This window comes from Scyliorhinus torazame, chromosome 1 (assembly GCF_047496885.1).
Source record: "Scyliorhinus torazame isolate Kashiwa2021f chromosome 1, sScyTor2.1, whole genome shotgun sequence".
In the NCBI taxonomy this organism is placed as follows: domain Eukaryota; kingdom Metazoa; phylum Chordata; class Chondrichthyes; order Carcharhiniformes; family Scyliorhinidae; genus Scyliorhinus; species Scyliorhinus torazame.
Window position 1 is genome coordinate 53,761,035 of NC_092707.1, and position 17,665 is coordinate 53,778,699.

At 43.6% G+C, this 17,665-nt stretch overlaps 1 protein-coding gene across 1 annotated transcript in view; it reads left to right on the forward strand.

Annotated features, from left to right (window-relative positions):
- Positions 1-17,665, forward strand: part of LOC140406342 (ataxin-2-like) — a 195,925-nt gene that overhangs the window by 76,213 nt on the left and 102,047 nt on the right. Inside the window, 1 exon segment of the mRNA XM_072494465.1 lies at positions 15,613-15,734. Within this exon segment, the coding sequence (XP_072350566.1) occupies positions 15,613-15,734 (122 nt within the window).

Below are 17,665 nucleotides of genomic sequence, written 5' to 3' on the forward strand. Positions count from 1 at the left end.
GCAATTGTGCTATCCACAATGCTACCGTGCTGCACTTAAGAACAAATTAATCTACGCAATATATCATTCTACCGTAATCCATGTACCTATCCAATTGCTCCTTGAAGGTCCGTAATGTTTCCGACTCAACTACTTCCACATTCAGTGCGTTCCATGCCCCCGCTACTCTCTGGGTAAAGAACCTACCTCTGACATCCCCCCCCCCTATATCTTCCACCATTCACCTTAAATTTATGTCCCCTTGTAATGGTTTGTTCCACCCGGGGAAAAAGTCTGTGACTGCCTACTCTATCTATTCCCCTGATCATCTTATAAACCTCATAAACCTCTATCAAGTGGCCCCTCATCCTTCTCCGTTCTAATGAGAAAAGGCCTAGAACCCTCAACCTTTCCTCGTAAGACCTACTCTCCATTCCAGGCAACATCCTGGTAAATCTCCTTTGCACCTTTTCCAAAGCTTCCACATCCTTCCTAAAATGAGGCGACCAGAACTGTACACAGTACTCCAAATGTGGCCTTACCAAAGTTTTGTACAGCTGCATCATCACCTCACGGCTCTTAAATTCAATCCCTCTGTTAATGAACGCTAGCACACCATAGGCCTTCTTCATAGCTCTATCCACTTGAGTGGCAACTTTCAAAGATGTATGAACATAGACCCCAAGATCGCTCTGCTCCTCCACATTGCCACGAACTCTACCGTTAACCCTGTATTCCGCATTCATATTTGTCCTTCCAAAATGGACAACCTCACACTTTTCAGGGTTAAACTCCATCTGCCACTTCTCAGCCCAGCTCTGCATCCTAGCTATGTCTCTTTGCAGCCGACAACAGCCCTCCTCACTATCCACAACTCCACCAATCTTCGTATCGTCTCCAAATTTACTAACCCGTCCTTCAACTCCCTCATCCAAGTCATTAATGAAAATCACAAACAGCAGAGGACCCAGAACTGATCCCTGCGGTACGCCACTGGTAACTGGGATCCAGGCTGAATATTTGCCATCCACCACCACTCTCTGACTTCTATCAGTTAGCCAGTTCTCAACTGGCCAAATTTCCCACTATCCCATGCCTCCTTACTTTCTGCAGAAGCCTACCATGGTGAACCTTATCAAATGCCTTACTAAAATCCATGTACACTACATCCACTGCTTTACCTTCATCCACATGCTTGGTCACCTCCTCAAAGAATTCAATAAGACTTGTAAGGCAATACCTACCTCTCTCAAATCCGTGCTGGCTATTCCTAATCAAGCAGTGTCTTTCCAGATGCTCAGAAATCCTATCCTTCAGTACCCTTTCCATTACTTTGCCTGCCACCAAAGTAAGACTAACTGGCCTGTAATTCCCAGGGTTATCCCTAGTCCCTTTTTTCCCAGGGGCATGACATTCGCCACTCTCCAATCCCCTGGTACCACCCCTGTTGACAGTGAGGACGAAAAGATCATTGCCAACGGCTCTGCAATTTCATCTCTTGCTTCCCATAGAATCCTTGGATATATCCCACCAGGCCCAGGGGATTTGTCTATCCTCAAGTTTTTCAAAATGCCCAACACATCTTCCTTCCTAACAAGTATTTCCTCGAGCTTACCAGTCTGTTTCATACTGTCTTCTCCAACAATATGGCCCCTCTCATTTATAAATACAGAAGAAAAGTACTCGTTCAAGAAATACAGAAGAAAAGTACTCGTTCAAGAGTACTCCTTCCCATTTGTGGAGGGTGCCTGGGCACTGAACGTTGTCGGCTAGGAAAGTGTGGGTCTTGGTCCTTTTAACAGTGATGTCCCATCCCTGCAAAAGAAGGGTCCATCTGGCTGCTCTGATTTGGCTTACTGTACCGTCCTTGAGTAAACGTTGGGTGGGGGTGTGTTCCGTGAGGAATGTGATGGGGTTTAGTCCAGGGATGTATGAAAAGTATTGAACTGTCCAGAAAATTGCGAGCAGGTGCCTTTCACAGGCCGAAAATCCCTGCTCCACAGGATCTAAAACTCTGGAGGCGTAAGCCACGGGTCTTAACTGTTCGTGCCGTTCCTGGAGGAGCACGGCTGAAAGGGTTCCATCTGTGCTAGCTATCTCTATAGCATAGGGGGAAAGCGGTCTGGAACCTGTAGTGCGGGGGCTGCAATGAGTGTGCGCTTTAAAGCATCTACAGCATCCGTGTGCCGCGGAAGCCATTCCCAAGGGGCTCCTTTCTTTAGGAGTTCCGAGAGGGGTGCTGCTTTGGTGGCGAAACCGTCAATATGGTTTCGGCAGTAGCCAACCAGTCCTAAAAACGACCGGAGGGCGGAAACATTCTGGGGAAGGGGCAATTTGACAATCGAGTCAATTCTTTTATGCTCAATCTCGCGTTTAACATGCGTGATAATAGTTCCCAAATATACCACTTTGTTTTCCAAAATTTGGGCCGCCTTGGGGTTCACTTTACATCCAATTCGCTGTTGGAGCTCCAGGAGTTCGGACAGAAGCGCGATGTGCTCTGCCTTGGTGTCTGTCTGCAGTAATAGGTCGCCTCCATACTGGACCAGGCATTCGGGGCGAGAAAATTTTGATAAACCATTGGCCAGCTGTCGGTGGAAAATGGAGGGGGGAGTTGTGGAATCCTTGTGGAAGGCATGTCCACGTGTACTGCTGACCTTTAAAAGTGAAGGCAAATTTGTACTGGCACGCTTTTGCCAATGGAATGGACCAGAATCCGTTACTGATGTCCAAAACCGTAAAATATCATGAGTTGAGACCCTGTTTGAGCGTGGTCTCGGGACTTGTGTCTACCGTGGGGGCTGCTGCGGGGGTGACTTTGTTGAGTTCCCGGTAATCGATGGTCAGTCGCCATGATCCATCGGGCTTTCTCACTGGCCAAATCGGGGCATTATTAGTAGAGGCTACTGATCTAAGTACGCCTTGTTCTAATAAACTATCAATAACTTTTGAGATTTCTCCCTCTGCCTCTTGGGGAAATTTATATTGCTTCTGGGGTCTAGGGTCAGGTCCTGTTATTTGAACCGAACCAGCCATCCTGCCGCAGTCATGTTTATGACTTGCAAATGCGGTCCTGTTTTTCTGGAGAACTGCCCTAACCTGTTTGTCTGCGCTATTCGTGGTCGGGTCAAACCAAAAATCGCCGACTGCGCTAATCTAATGAGCATTCTCACCTACTGTGAGCGTTGCGGGGGCTCTTGCTGACTTTGTCATTTTCCAGACACATTTATTTACTGGGTCAAATGACAGGTTGTGGGGGTTCATGAAATCGATGCCCAACATGTTCTGCTGTGTGGGGCAGATCGACCAAAACTACGGGGTGTTTTGTTATAATGTTGCCAATTTGAATGGGTACAGGGGCTGTGATGTGTCCCTCTTGTGAGTGGCCTGTGAAGTCGCTGATGGTGATTGTGGCTGTAGTAGGCCACGTGTCTTTTTGGAACATGGTGGAGGAATTAATTGTGGTGCGGGAACTTCCTGTGTCCCAGAGTATTTTCGCTGCAACAGCTGGTAGGCCGGACCTATCCCAAAGGGTGTCGCAGACCCAGGTGGGGGAGCCCGAACACCGTCAGCAATTCCGTTCATGTCTGTCTGGTCTGAACGGGTCCCTACACTATGTATGGGCTTTGTCCTGTTTCTATTCAGAGTGCCTGCCTGCTGGGCTCTTTGTGGCTTTCGTGGGGCATTGCGCACTCGTGCAAAGTGACCTAATTGTCCACAGTTGTAACACACCTGTGGTTTCTGTGGGGGGCTGTTCATGCTTTCGTTCACCCATGTGGGGTTCTGGTGCGCTTTAACTGCTTGAATATCTGCCTCTGCCTGCAGTTCTTCGTGTTTTCTAATCGCGGGTTTGTTGTGGACAGATTGCTCCCAGGAGCGGGACAAGCTTTTTAAAACCCACTTTCCGCTGTGCGTTTCTTCCGAGGGGTCATAATTAGTTCAAGCTTTTTGTCCTGCCTCTGTGGCATGGGAGATAAGGGTCATGTTGTCTGGGGACAAATGGGCGCGGTCTAAGTTTCCAAAAACGGCTGTAAAATGGATCCACAGGCGTCCAGCAAATGCTGTGGGGTGTTCTGTTTTCTTCTGCCTGCACTTATTCAGGCCTTCTACTGGGTCATCTCTGTTATAACCGATTGCGTCTAGGATTGCCGTGTGCATCTGTACAAGGGTGCCTCCTCCTACATTCTGTGGGTCGGGAAGGACTGCTACAACAGAAGGGTCTAAGCTTAAAACTGTGAGCTTCACTTGCTCATGCTCATCTAGGCCGTACATGGTTACCTGCTGCTTCACTCTAGGAAAGAAGTGGTGGGGGTCTGAGGTGGGGAGGAACGGTGTGATCTTTTCGCACGCGTCCCGTAATTGGGTCACGGTTAAGGGGGTGGTGTAAAGGAATTCCGTGTCTCCGTCCGATGTGACTGTGCGGTGGGTAGTTACTGGATTCATGGGTGCCTGATCTATCTGCTCTTTGGGGGGGCTGGGGTGCTTTTCTCCTTTGGGGCTTTCCTTGCGCACATGTTCCCTGTACATATCTATGCGCGGTTTTGTTTAGTTCTTGCCAATCAGGGCCGTCTTCTTCTTCTAATTGGGATCCAAAGGTGCTTTGAAACCCATTTTGCACTGAAAGCAAAGACTGCAGTTCCGCAATCTGCTTCCGGCATTTCGCATGATCCACTGAGCTTTGTCTGTGCTCCGTGGTGGCAGCATGGAGTGCTCTTAACGCTGCTTTTAGATCGCTGCACTGCCTTTGCAATGCTTCTGCCTGTTTCTCCGTCTCTTCTCTTACCAGGACTGCACGTTGCGTGTCCTGATAGGCCTTATCGTATTGGGTTTGGAAGCTGCTCAGATGCGCCAGACAAGACTGCTGTGCCCACTTGGCATCATCCACCTCTTCGTCCTTTGCTACCAACTTCCTTCTCAATTCTACATTCTCTCTCTCAATCTCACTAACATCAACCTTGCTCATTCGACGTCTCTCTTCTATCTCTTTGCGGAGCGTCCGAACGCCGCCCTCTGTGCCTCGCAATTGTGCCAGACAGGACACGATTGCCATCGGCTTACGAGCTTTCCCTAAGCTCTTATGGATTTCGCTCAGGTATTCCCACCAAGTATGTCCTATACTCCTGGGACCTGTTTCCTCATTTGAACAAAAGTCACTCCAAGGGGCCATTCCTTCCCTTTGAGGCACCTTCTAATCTCAACTTCCCAAACGGGACACTGACCTACTCTGCTGCTGGTCGCTGCGACCACAAATTCTTGAGGGTTCATGAGGCGTTCCATTGCCTTCATTGCCATTTTTCCTATCTGAATGTTCGCTTTTAAAATTTGGAACGAGGGGGAATAAGGCGGTGCTGTAAACACGGGTACGGCGTTCACTATTTTCCGGAATACAAACTCCCGACAGTTTTTCGCAACAAAAACCTATCAGTTTTACCTTATAGCCCTGTTAGTTACGCATGCATTAACACGCTTCTGAATTATGAGGATTGATCAGAACTGCTTGAACACTTGTGAATGTTTCTGTTCCCAATTGGACTCTCAATTCAAATTTTGGGTTCTCTCGGAGTGGTTAGGCCACTTCTAAGTCGGGTCCCGTCAGATGTCGCCAGTAGATGTTGCTCGTTGTGTCTTTACTTAATTTGCTCTGTTTTATAACCTTTGCTCTAGAGTCGCCAGGTATCTTTATGATGCCACCACGAGGTTCAAGTTCAAGTACTGATCAATAACTCAGTACACCAGTTAGTAAGTTTCAAATCAAAACACATTATTATACACAGTCAATCACTACTCGTGTATAAAACTCTACTTACTAGACTATCGCTAACACTAAGAGGCCTATACTTAGCTTTGGAACTGGCCCACCAGGTCAGGGGAACAAATGGCCGTTCGTTCGATTCTGAGTCTGCAGGCTTCAAAGCTGGTATAGACTGGTAGCGAGGAGCGCCTATCTCGTAGCGTGCGTTGACTGGAGACTTACTTGGTTAGTGCAGCTGCTAGGCAGGTCACGGTCAAGGGTTGTTTCGAGCTGCTGAGAGGCCCTGCCAAGACGGACAAATTGAACTTGGGGGCTATTTTATAGTCCCCAGGGGCTTCGCGCCCTTTTGGGCGGACCCCGTACCTGGTTCCAAGTGATTGGACTAAGTGGATCGATTTCTCCAATACTGGGGCTGTTCCCTGATCACTGGGTGGTTCCTCAGTGTCCGTTGGCCTTCCTTTGTCTTGGCTCCTGCTGGCTCCGAGGAGTCTGGCTTGGCCTTGTTTATCTTAACTGTTTCCAATTGTTCCCGGGGATCGCTCATCAATATGTCGATGGTTGTTCGTTTCAGTGCTGTCTGGGTTCCTGCAAGTTCTGATATACAGGAAACTTTGCACCTGCTTGTTTATCCTGCGTTTGACTGAATTTCCCTGCATTCTTAGCAGATCTCCATTTTAAAGTCGGGAAGTGGCCAACCCAGGTGGCTACACTTTTCAGGCAGATTCCCAACACCCTCTGGGTGAAAAGATTTTTCCTCAAATCCCCTCTAAATCTCCTGCACCTTACCTTAATTCTGTGCCTTTGTTATTGACCCCTCCACCTTAGGGGAAACGTTCCTTCCTATCTAATCTATCTATGTCTTTCATAACTTTATACACCGTGATCATGTTCCATCTCAGCCTTCTCTGCTCTAAGGAAAACAATCCCAGCCTAACTAGTCACTGCATAGCTGAAATGCTCCAGCCCAGGTAACATTCTGGTGAATCTCCTCTGCACCCTCTCTTAGTATATGACCTGGCAAATGAAGAATATTGGATCAACTCCTGGTTTCTGGACAATGGTGAGCCTCCAGGATGTTGATGGTGGGAAATTAATAATGGTACAACCATTTATTATCTAAGGAAGGTGGTTAGATTTTCTTGCATTGGGAAAGGTCATTTTCTGTCACTTGTGTGGCATGAATGCACCTTACTCCTTAGAAGTCTGTGTGCTTGCTCTCCTGAACCTGCTGCATGTGAGCACAGACTGATTTGTTATCTGAGAAAGTGTGAATTTGGTTGAACACTGTAATTATCAGTAAATGCCCTCACTTCTAACTTCATGATCGAGGAAAGGTCATTGCTAAAGCAGCTGAAATAGTTGCCCAGAGGAACTACTGTAGTAATGACCTGGGATAGATGTTCTAAAATATGGTCATCATTGCAGAAATTGAACCTTAAAATATTTTTCAGAAGTCACCTCACTTTGCTTGGAACTGTGATACATGCAGAAACAGTAACAAAACAATTAAATTAGTGAAACAAATAGTTATCCTTTCTCTCACATCTGTCTTCACCCAAGAGAATGAGGATGTAGATATTGAAGGAGAGAGAATGAGGTTCTTGAGCACATTGACATAGGGAGTGACAAGGTATTGGAAATGTTGGCGGGCTTAAAAGTGGACAACTCTCCAGGTCGGGATGAATTGTGTCCCAGGCTGTTGTGGGAGGAGATTGCAGGGGATCTGACACATTTTTTATGCCTCTGACCACGGGGGAGGTGCCAGAGGATTGGAGAACAGCTCATGTGGTTCCACAATTTAAGAAGGGTTGTAGAGATAAACCAGGGAATTACAGACCAGTGAGTCTCACGTCAGTGATAGGGAAACTATTGGTGAAAATTCTGATGGAGAGAATCTATCTCCACTTGGAAAAGCAGGGTTTGATCAAGGATAGTCAGCATAGATTTGTCAGAGGGAAGTCCTGCTTAACAAATTTGATTTTTTTTTTTTTTGAGGAGGTGACCAGGTATGTAGATGAGAGTAATGCAGTTGAAGTACTTTATCTAGATTTCAAAAAAGCCTTTGACAAGGTCTCACATGGGAGACTTATAAAGAAGGCAAATGCACAAGGAACACAGGGTAATTTGATCAGGTGGATTCAAAATTGGCTTAGTTGCAGGAGACAGAGGGTGATGACAGACGACTGCTGTAGTGACTGGAAGCTAGTGTCCAGTGATGTACAACAGGGGATCTGTGCTGGGTCCCCCGTTATTCGTCATTTATATCAACAAACATGGATGATTATCTGGGTAGATAGGATTACTTAGGCTTGGGTTGTTTACGCTGGAGCAAAGAATACTGAGGGGCTACCTGGTCGAGGTGTGCAAGTTTATGAGGGGCATAGACTGGATGGATAGGGAGCAGCTGTTCCCCTTAGTTGAAGGGCCATTCATTTGGCAACACAAGTTCAAGGTTAGGGGCAGGAAGGAGGTTTAGGGGGGCATGTGAGAAAAAACATTTTTACCCAGGTGGTGATAGTCTGCAATGCACTGCCGGGGAGGGTAGTAGAGGCATGTTGCCTCACACCCTTTAAAAAGTACCGGATGAGCATTTGGCACGTCATAACATTCAAGGCTATGGGCCAAGTACTGGCAAATGGGATTGGGTAGGTAGTCCAGGTGTTGTTTTTCATGTGTCGGTGCAGACCCGATGGGCTGAAGGGCCTCTTCTGCACTGTATTTTCTGATTCTCTCCCTCTTTCAACTTTTGATTTTACAATTTTCATTAGTGGTGTTCTGTTCAACACTATTGTGACAAAAGGGCAGCACGGTAGCATTGTGGATAGCACAATTGCTTCACAGCTCCAGGGTCCCAGGTTCGATTCCGGCTTGGGTCACTGTCTGTGCGGAGTCTGCCTATCCTCCCAGTGTGTGCGTGGGTTTCCTCCGGGTGCTCCGGTTTCCTCCCACAGTCCAAAGATGTGCAGGTAAGGTGGCTTGTCCATGCTAAACTGCCCTTAATGTCCAAAATTGCCCTTAGTGTTGGGTCAGGTTACTGGGTTGTGGGGATAGGGTGGAGGTGTGGACCTTGGGTAGGGTGCTCTTTCCAAGAGCTGGTGCAGACTCGACGGGCCGAATGGCCTCCTGCACTGTAAATTCTATGAAAATTATAGTTCCTAAAATTTGCAGAAGAAATTTAGTGGGACCAGGGGTTTGAGTGGGTGCACATCTGGTATAATACAGGGTTGGGATTTGTTGTATTGTCTTGTTGTTTTTATAATGAAAACCTTTTTCGAATAAAAAATATATTTAAAAAATTTAGTGGGAATCCATTTGTGCAACATCAAACTGGTTGGACTGAGTTTTGAAGTCAATTTTCATAAACTGATTCCCTTCTGGTTGTTGCTTGTTTAACCTTTTAGGGTAATATGAAAATACTTATTAGTTTATTAATTGGAATTTAGAAGTCCTACAAAGGACTTCATGTGGATGAACGCAGGTAATGCAAACGATTTAATGATCGCTGGACAGTCCTGAGATGAATTAATCCATGCAATCAATGGTCCTTGGGAGGCTGAGCAAATAGCAGAGAGACGGTGTTGGAACATTTGGTCAGACCTGAACTCCATTTTTGTTTTCTCTTTCCTTTTTTGTCTGTTTTTGTGTATATATGTGTGTCTCTGTCTGTCTGTCTGTCTCTCTCTCTCTCCCCCTGCCATCTCGTATACCCGCCACCCCATTTATCCACTTGCGCACACTGAAATTTGCTATCATGAAATAGGTGTTTCTTTCCATATGCTGCATCACTGCTGTAACTTCAATACAAAAGGAAGAAAACTGTTCCATGCATGGTCATCACCTCACTTCAGGGAGCCCATGCACAGTATTTTTAGTAAGTGAATGTCACAGTTGATTATACCTGACAGGCAGATTGTTCATCTTGATCCTTAATATATATTTGTTTTACTGATATTGTTTCTTTTTTCCACCTTCTCTTTCTGATCTCTGTAGTTCCATCTGAAACAGGTAATTCTGATGTTTACTTTGTTTTTATACCATGTGTGTGTATATTAACACTGCCCCATTTGTTTGAAATCGATTCTAAGATTAACATCATCTGCATATGAACCATATTAAAGTGGCAGTACATCTTCAATATTTGCATGTTAAAATTCAAATGACCCCTAAACTACTAAAAATATTCAATATCTGCTTCAAGAAAAATTCATTTGGATTTGTAGTCTGAATTGATGAGCTTACTGGGGAATGTACTGTCAAACCAACTTTACCATGGTGAACATTAAAACTGAGCATTCTGTAAATACCTATTGGCATTCATGCGAAATGACTTTTAGTTGGAGACAAGAGTGTACACCTTAAATTATATACAATACAATTGTATAAAAATGGGCATTAACTTGTATAAACGTCATAATTTCCAATAACAGAAAGATGTGATGGCTTACATTCCAGAAAGAAACTACTTGCCTTTGATTCACTATGGAGTGAATAGCATTTTACATAGAGCTACCTAATTTGGCAAACTAAAAAAGCGTTTCATTTTTAAGTTGCTCTTTTTTCCCCCAAGAAAAGAGCCCGCTTGCAAAAAGACGTGCAGCAATATTCTAGTGTCAGATTTTATTAAGATGGTATTAGCATTTGCAAGCCACAGTTTAAAAAAAAAAGTTGGTAGACTTCTAAATACAGTAAAATAATGAGCATTAAATTTAACTAGAGAACATGGAAATAATACTGCAACTTTTCCTTTTGAAAAATTTTAAATCTGTATTTTTTAAAGCATTTGTTCCAGTACATCATAATTTAAAAATGACACAAAAACAAAGGGAAAATATACATTGGAAATACTGAAGTCTATTTCAGCAAATTGCCCTGAAAGATTCAAGAGAATTTTAGAATAAAAGCAAAAAATGCTGGAAATACTCAGCAAGTCTGGCAGCATCTGTGGAGGGGGAAATTGAGTTAACATTTTGAGTCGAATCTGACTTCAGAATATCATTTTCAGTATTCAAACAACGATGCAGTTTTTCAGCAGTGATTAGGACTGTGTAATGTTGCTAAAATGAAACAAAAGATTTTCAGCTTATTTAGCATGCTCAGCGATTGTACAAAGCACATGGATATGCCTATAATATTTCAAAAGGCATTTCTTGGGGGAAGTGACATATTCTGTATGCTGTTTTTATTTTGTAGCAAGTACTGATGCTGGGCTATTTGAGCAGATTAAGTCAATAAACTGGCCTTTCTTAAATTGCACTGTCACAGCATTTTCGGATCCCTGATATACTGTAAACCAAACAAATTCTATTCTAGTGATATTTTTCCAGTTGCTCGTAGAGCCAGTAGAATGAATGAATGTCACTTCTGCCACCTTCTACAGTGCGTTGCCTCTTTCCATTGCCATGGTGAAACTTGAATTTACGGTTGCTGTACAAATACAACTTGAAGTCTATTTGCACTTTGTACAGTTTACTTGTAGTAGAATTACTTGAGGGATTGGAGTGATTCCTGTAATCTACGCAAAACTTGCAATTATTGCTTTAATGGGAATGCTGAGTCAGTGGAAAATGCATTCATTATTTTGATTATAATGTTACATTGGTAAATAAAAGGTCGATGTGGTTCGCTGAATGAGTTTATAAGCATAAATAGCTTCTTGAAGACTACCTCTCGGTGATTTGGAAAATAATATACAATATCAAATAAGTTGTTCTAGCCTAAAGAACGCACCGTCAATATTCATGAGATACTTTGAACCTTTGGATCATGAGGTTGGTGTCATTTAGCAACAGCAAAGCACTGTTGAATACAATTCAAATAAAAGAGGTGTTACCAAATTTACGTTGTATTTAAATTAACACTAGGCTTGACTCCATTTGACCCATGTTGTGCGTTTCCAATTTGTGTTCAAGATGATGATTGCAATGGACTAGTGTTTTGGCAACATGAACCAAGTTATAGCTCGAATTCATAAAAAATACAGGTTTCGGGTTGTATTTTCTTTTCTTAAAAAACAGTCAATTGCAGTTTCTTTTCAACACCGCTGGAACTCAAATAAGCACTGAGGAAAGTTCCTCATCTTTCCCAAAGAAATTAGCCATGACATTGGGGGTGATGACCCATCATTAGAATGCCAGGTAAAAAGAAAGCTTTCTGTTAATTCCCTGCAATGGAGAGTTGTAGGGGAGGCGGTGGCGTAGTGGTATTGTTACTAGACTTGTAATCCAGAGACCCAGAGTAATGCTCTGGGGTCCCGTGGCAGATGGTGGAATTTGAATTCAATACAAAAATCTGGAATTACAAGTCTAATGAGTCCATGAAACCATTGTCGATTGTTGAAAAACCCATTTGGCTCACTAATGTCCTTCAGGGAAGGAATTTGCCTTCCTTAGTGATGTGGTTGGCTCTTAACGGCTCCCCTCTGAAAATGGCTAGCAAGCCACTCCATTAGGAATGGGCAACAAATGCTGACCCAGCCAGCAATGCCCCATCCCAAGAATGAATACATTAAAAAAAAATTAATACGTTCAAGAGATGTTGGGTGTAAATTTGGGAGTAAATGTGAAAAAGGAGAATAAAAAAATATTTTTAAAAAAGGTGTGGGTACTGAAAGGTTAAGTGGCAGTATTGGGGGCAATTGTTTTGTTAGATTCTTAGGAAAGCAAATGCTGAAGGAGGAAATAAATGACAAGTAAAATTAAGTGACAGAAAGAATAGAAGTAATTGTGCTAAATAAATATAGGTACAGTTCACGTCTGACCCATGGTTAATGTATGGTAGTGTTGCATGAGATGCATGCGGGGGGAGGAGAGAGAGAGAAATGAGCTTGTTTGGTACTCTGGAATATCATCCCTATGCATAAGTGTTGCAGCTTTCCTGAAAGAAAGTAGAGGCAGATTAGCGGTTACTGTTTCTGTCTATTCTGTCTTTTAGTATAATATTAGCTGTTAATGTACTTGCAGCAAATGTTACAGCATTGCATTGATGTCTGTACTGATCAGAGTCTGAAACAGGTCTCCTGCAGCCAAGGGCTCTGGATATGGTTGGTGGCATCATAAATTTGGACACTACTGGCAGTTATGATCTAGCACGTATAAACCTGGTGTAATTCAAAGCATGAAGCCTTGTGCTGGGATACTTGCCAAATAAGCATCCAGCAAGGAAACGGGCTGCTTTCATGAGGGGCTTAAGAGGAGATTTGATGGAGGCACTCAGAAATTGAGAGGTTTTAGTCAAGTAAATAAAGATAACTTTTTCTGCCTTCCAAAACTATAAGCCATAGTTTAAGATTATCTAAAGAACAAAGGGAAAGTTCTTGAGAATTTACAAGTAGAATTCAGGTGTATAATGTTTAAAAGAAACCATGACACCTTTTGAAGGTTGAATGGATAAATATTTAATTAAAATTTTAAAAGGGGTTTGGGGGAGGAGCAAGAATTGGACTGAATGAGGGCTGACACATTCCTAATGAATCAAAAGCCCCTCTTCTGTGCTGCAATGCTTTGAAAAGTTGGTCAAGCTTCTGTATATCTCATTTTTGCTGGTGGAAACGTGATGCATCAAATAGAAAGACATCTGCATGTTACGGCTGCGTCATGCAGTTTTCGATCAATAACTTTCACTTCAATTCTTAACTTTTCATAGATTATCATAGAATTTACAGTGCAGAAGGAGGCCATTCGGCCCATCGAGTCTGCACCGGCTCTTGGAAAGAGCACCCTACCCAAGGTCAACACCTCCACCCTATCCCCATAACCCAGTAACCCCACTTTTGCCCTTGACCAGGAATAAATCAGTGCTTTGCTGTGACTTTGTACATCTAACCCTGTTAGTTGTGATGTTTGTGTCATATGCTGTCTATTTTTTATTTAAGATGAGACTCTTCCATCCCTTTTTGAATCACCTTGTAATGCTCAATGTGTGTGCATAATGTTAAATACTGTTCTAAATTTGATTACCTCTTCCAGTCTCTCAAATTGTGCTTTTCTGTTAAGTTTCTCCCCTCAGATCCTGAAAGCACTGACTCTTGTGTTACTGTTCTATTAACACTGACAAAAATGGGTATTTTTCATATGTGCTACTTCAAATGGAATAATACCAATTTAGGGATTCTGTCTTCCCATGAATCCATTCACGCACATGCCATTTACAGCATAGGAAATTAGACTGTGATCATAATTGTGATTCTTTGCTGACCACTTTTCCCCTCCTGCTGAGCCCAGGGGCACTGAGGTTCATTGTAATAATCTAATTGCCACCCTAGCAGAAATCAGCTGACTCTGAACTAACTGCATTACCTACATCTGCTTCACACTACCCCTGGCCAAAATATGGGCAACGGCTAACTTTTCCACTCATGGGTTTCCATCTCACCAAAGTACAAGTGGAGACCAGATGCTATCCAACTTTTAGGTAGATGGGGCAATGTCATCATAGTTTGCTGTTGCATCCCATTCGGAATGCATTTCAGAATGCTATCAGTACGGGTCACATTGTTCTGTCATTGGAGTATGGATTGTGTACTTCAGGAAGATTTGCAGAAGAAAAATGGGATGGAACTAATGCAGCAGCACAAACAATTTTCATGAACTTAATATGGTGTGGTCTTCAGAGCTGAAAGTGTCAAATCCGTAATAGCGACTGTTGATTTTGTCTACTTAATATATGCTTTCAGCAGTCATGTGTTTGACACCTTGAGTTTAGTCTGTGTGTGTGTTGTGTGTGTTGCAAAACGTTTCGTCTGATTTTAAAAAATCATGAATATGATGTTTTTAGCGTATTTTGTATTTAAACATCTTTCTGCTGAGCATTTATTATCCAATGAAGGGCCCATGCTTTCCACATTTTCTTCCCATTGTGTTGCAAGGTTTAACATTGAGGACAGGTGGGCAGCTGGTCTAATTTTTCCAGTCTTTGAGTAGCAAGTGTGATGTACACAATGGCAATCTTGGTGGATTAATCTGCTTACCTCTACTTTTCTCTATTTGGAGCTTCTTTGACCTCTGTTCAGAATTTCTTGCTTTGCACCACTCGGGTTGGGAACGAGAAGAGATCAGATTCAAACCTATCTTTCTATTTGGTGGTACATGTTATTACTGCTTTTTAAACTCTCCTATAATCAACTTTCTAAATTTGAGTGCATGAAAATTTAAATGTGAATTTCATATTAATGCTCATATCGTTCTCCCTGTGTCTGCGTGGGTTTCCTCCGGGTGCTCCGGTTTCCTCCCACAGTCCAAAGACGTGCAGGTTAGGTGGTTTGGCCATGCTAAATTGCCCTTAGTATCCAAAACGTTTAGGAGGGGTTATTGGGTTATGGGGATAGGGTGGAAGTGAGGCCTTAAGTGGGTCGGTGCAGACTCGATGGGCCGAATGGCCTCCTTCTGCACTATGTTCTATGCTCAATTTGACTAGAAATACAAATGTAGTGGCATTTTCAATTTCTATTTGTACTTCCCACTACAATATCACTAAAATGATGTATGAATAATCCATGATAGAATATAGCAAACCGGACACTTGGACTGCTAATTTGTAATTGATCCTGTTGTTTTCTAATAAAATTAACATTCTCATGTATGTCAGTGCAGTGTAAAAAATAAAATGGATAAAGCTGCCCAGTAATTCAATTCTATATTAGTTTGGTGCACTATATTTGAAATAAAAATGTAATTGCTAAATTTGTAGACTTGGGAGTAACTTTCTAACCATGGTCTTGGTGTTTCTGTGGTCTCTAGCTATTATTATGTAGAAATATCAAGAGATTTATGCAAAATGAGGTAATTTAATTTCATAATTGTTTTAACTAATAGTTAAAATTCTTTTGACACAGCCGATAACATGTTGGCTTAAAAAATCATGAATGTATTTAATTGCTATTTCAGATGCTTTCACTGATGCTGCCATAGGCTCTAGACTAAATGGTGAGCATAAAGACAAAGATCTGGAACCATGGGATGGTGGTGATGGCACCAATGAAGATTTGGAAGCTCTGGAATCAGATGTGGTAAACATTTTAATTATGAATTTAGATCAGTATTAAAATAGCCAAAATATATTTTAATTCTCTTCCCTCACACTTTTTCCATCCAGTCCGTTTTGTTTTAGGAAGGGAATAAAATTACATTATAATAGCAGCCAGGCTATCTGCATTGTTCGGGCACTGTTGGTTTTAAATTGAGTTGCCTTTGGGGTACTAGAAGCCTGTTAGCTCTTACATATTTTATGGTCTATTTTGCAGCTGAAAAGATACTTGGGTGCTTTCATAAAGGCAAAAAGAAATCTTTTTTAAAAAAAATATGTTTTATTGAAATTTTTTTCCCAAACAACAATTTTTCCCCTCTTACAAAGCAAACGCAACAATAACAATACAGAAATTTTTAACAATACACAGGTAACAAAACCCCTTTATCTTTGACCTAAACTAAACTAAACCTCCCTTCCCCCTGGGTTGCTGCTGCTGGTCATCTGTCTTCCCTCTAACGTTCCCCTAGGTAGTCGAGAAATGGCTGCCACCGCCTGGTGAACCCTTGAGCCGATCCTCTCAGAGCAAACTTTATCTGCTCCAGTTTAATGAACCCCGCCATATCATTTACCCAGGCCTCCAGTCCGGGGGGTTTCGCCTCCTTCCACATGAGTAGGATCCTGCGCCGCGGCGGCTACTAGGGACGCAAAGGCCACAACGTCGGCCTCTTTCGCCTCCTGCACTCCCGGCTCTTCCGCAACTCCAAATAGAGCTAACCCCCAGCCTGGTTTGACCCGGGCCTTCACCACCCGCGAAATCACTCCCGTCACTCCCTTCCAATACCCTTCCAGTGCCGGGCACGCCCAAAACATATGTGCGTGGTTTGCCGGGCTCCCGCCACACCTCCCACATTTGTCCTCCACTCCAAAGAACCTGCTCAATCTTGCTCCCGTTATGTGTGCTCTATGTAGCACCTTAAATTGAATCAGGCTAAGCCTGGCGCATGAGGAAGAGGAATTTACCCTGCTTAGGGCATCAGCCCACATACCCTCCTCTATCTCCTCGCCTAGTTCTTCTTCCCACTTTCCTTTTAGTTCGCCCACCGACTTCTCCCCCTCTTCCCTCATCTCTCGGTAAATCTCTGACACCTTGCCCTCTCCGACCCACACACCTGAAAGCACCCTGTCCTGTATCCCCTGTGTCGGGAGCAACGGAAATTCCCTCACCTGTTGTCTAGTAAACGCCCTCACCTGCATATATCTCAAGAAATTTCCCCGGGGCAAATTATACTTTTCCTCCAATGCTCCCAAGCTCGCAAAAGTCCCATCTATAAATAAATCTCCCACCCTCCTAATTCCCAACTGGTACCAGCTCTGAAATCCTCCATCCATTCTTCCTGGGGCGAACCTATGGTTGTTCCTGATTGGGGACCCCACCAGGGCTCCCCGCACCCCTCTCTGTCGCCTCCACTGTCCCCAGATATTCAATGTTGCTGCCACCACCGGGTTCGTGGTAAACTTTTTAGGTGAGATCGGTAGCGGCGCCGTCACCAGCGCCTCTAAACTCGTCCCTTTACAGGACTTTCTCTCCAGTCTTTTCCACGCCGCTCCCTCACCCTCCATCATCCATTTACGTATCATTGCCACATTGGCGGCCCAATAGTAATCGCCCAAGTTCGGTAGTGCCAATCCTCCTCTGTCCCTACTACGCTGAAGGAACCCCCTCCTTACTCTCGGAACTTTCCCTGCCCACACGAAGCTCGTGATGCTCCTGTCTATTTTATTAAAAAAGGACTTGGTGATTAGTATAGGGAGACATTGAAATACAAATAAGAACCTCGGGAGGACCATCATCTTAATTGCTTGCACCCTGCCCGCCAGCGATAGAGGCTGCATGTCCCACCTCTTGAAGTCCTCCTCCATTTGTTCTACCAACCGTGTCAGATTAAGTCTCTGCAAGGTTCCCCAGCTCCT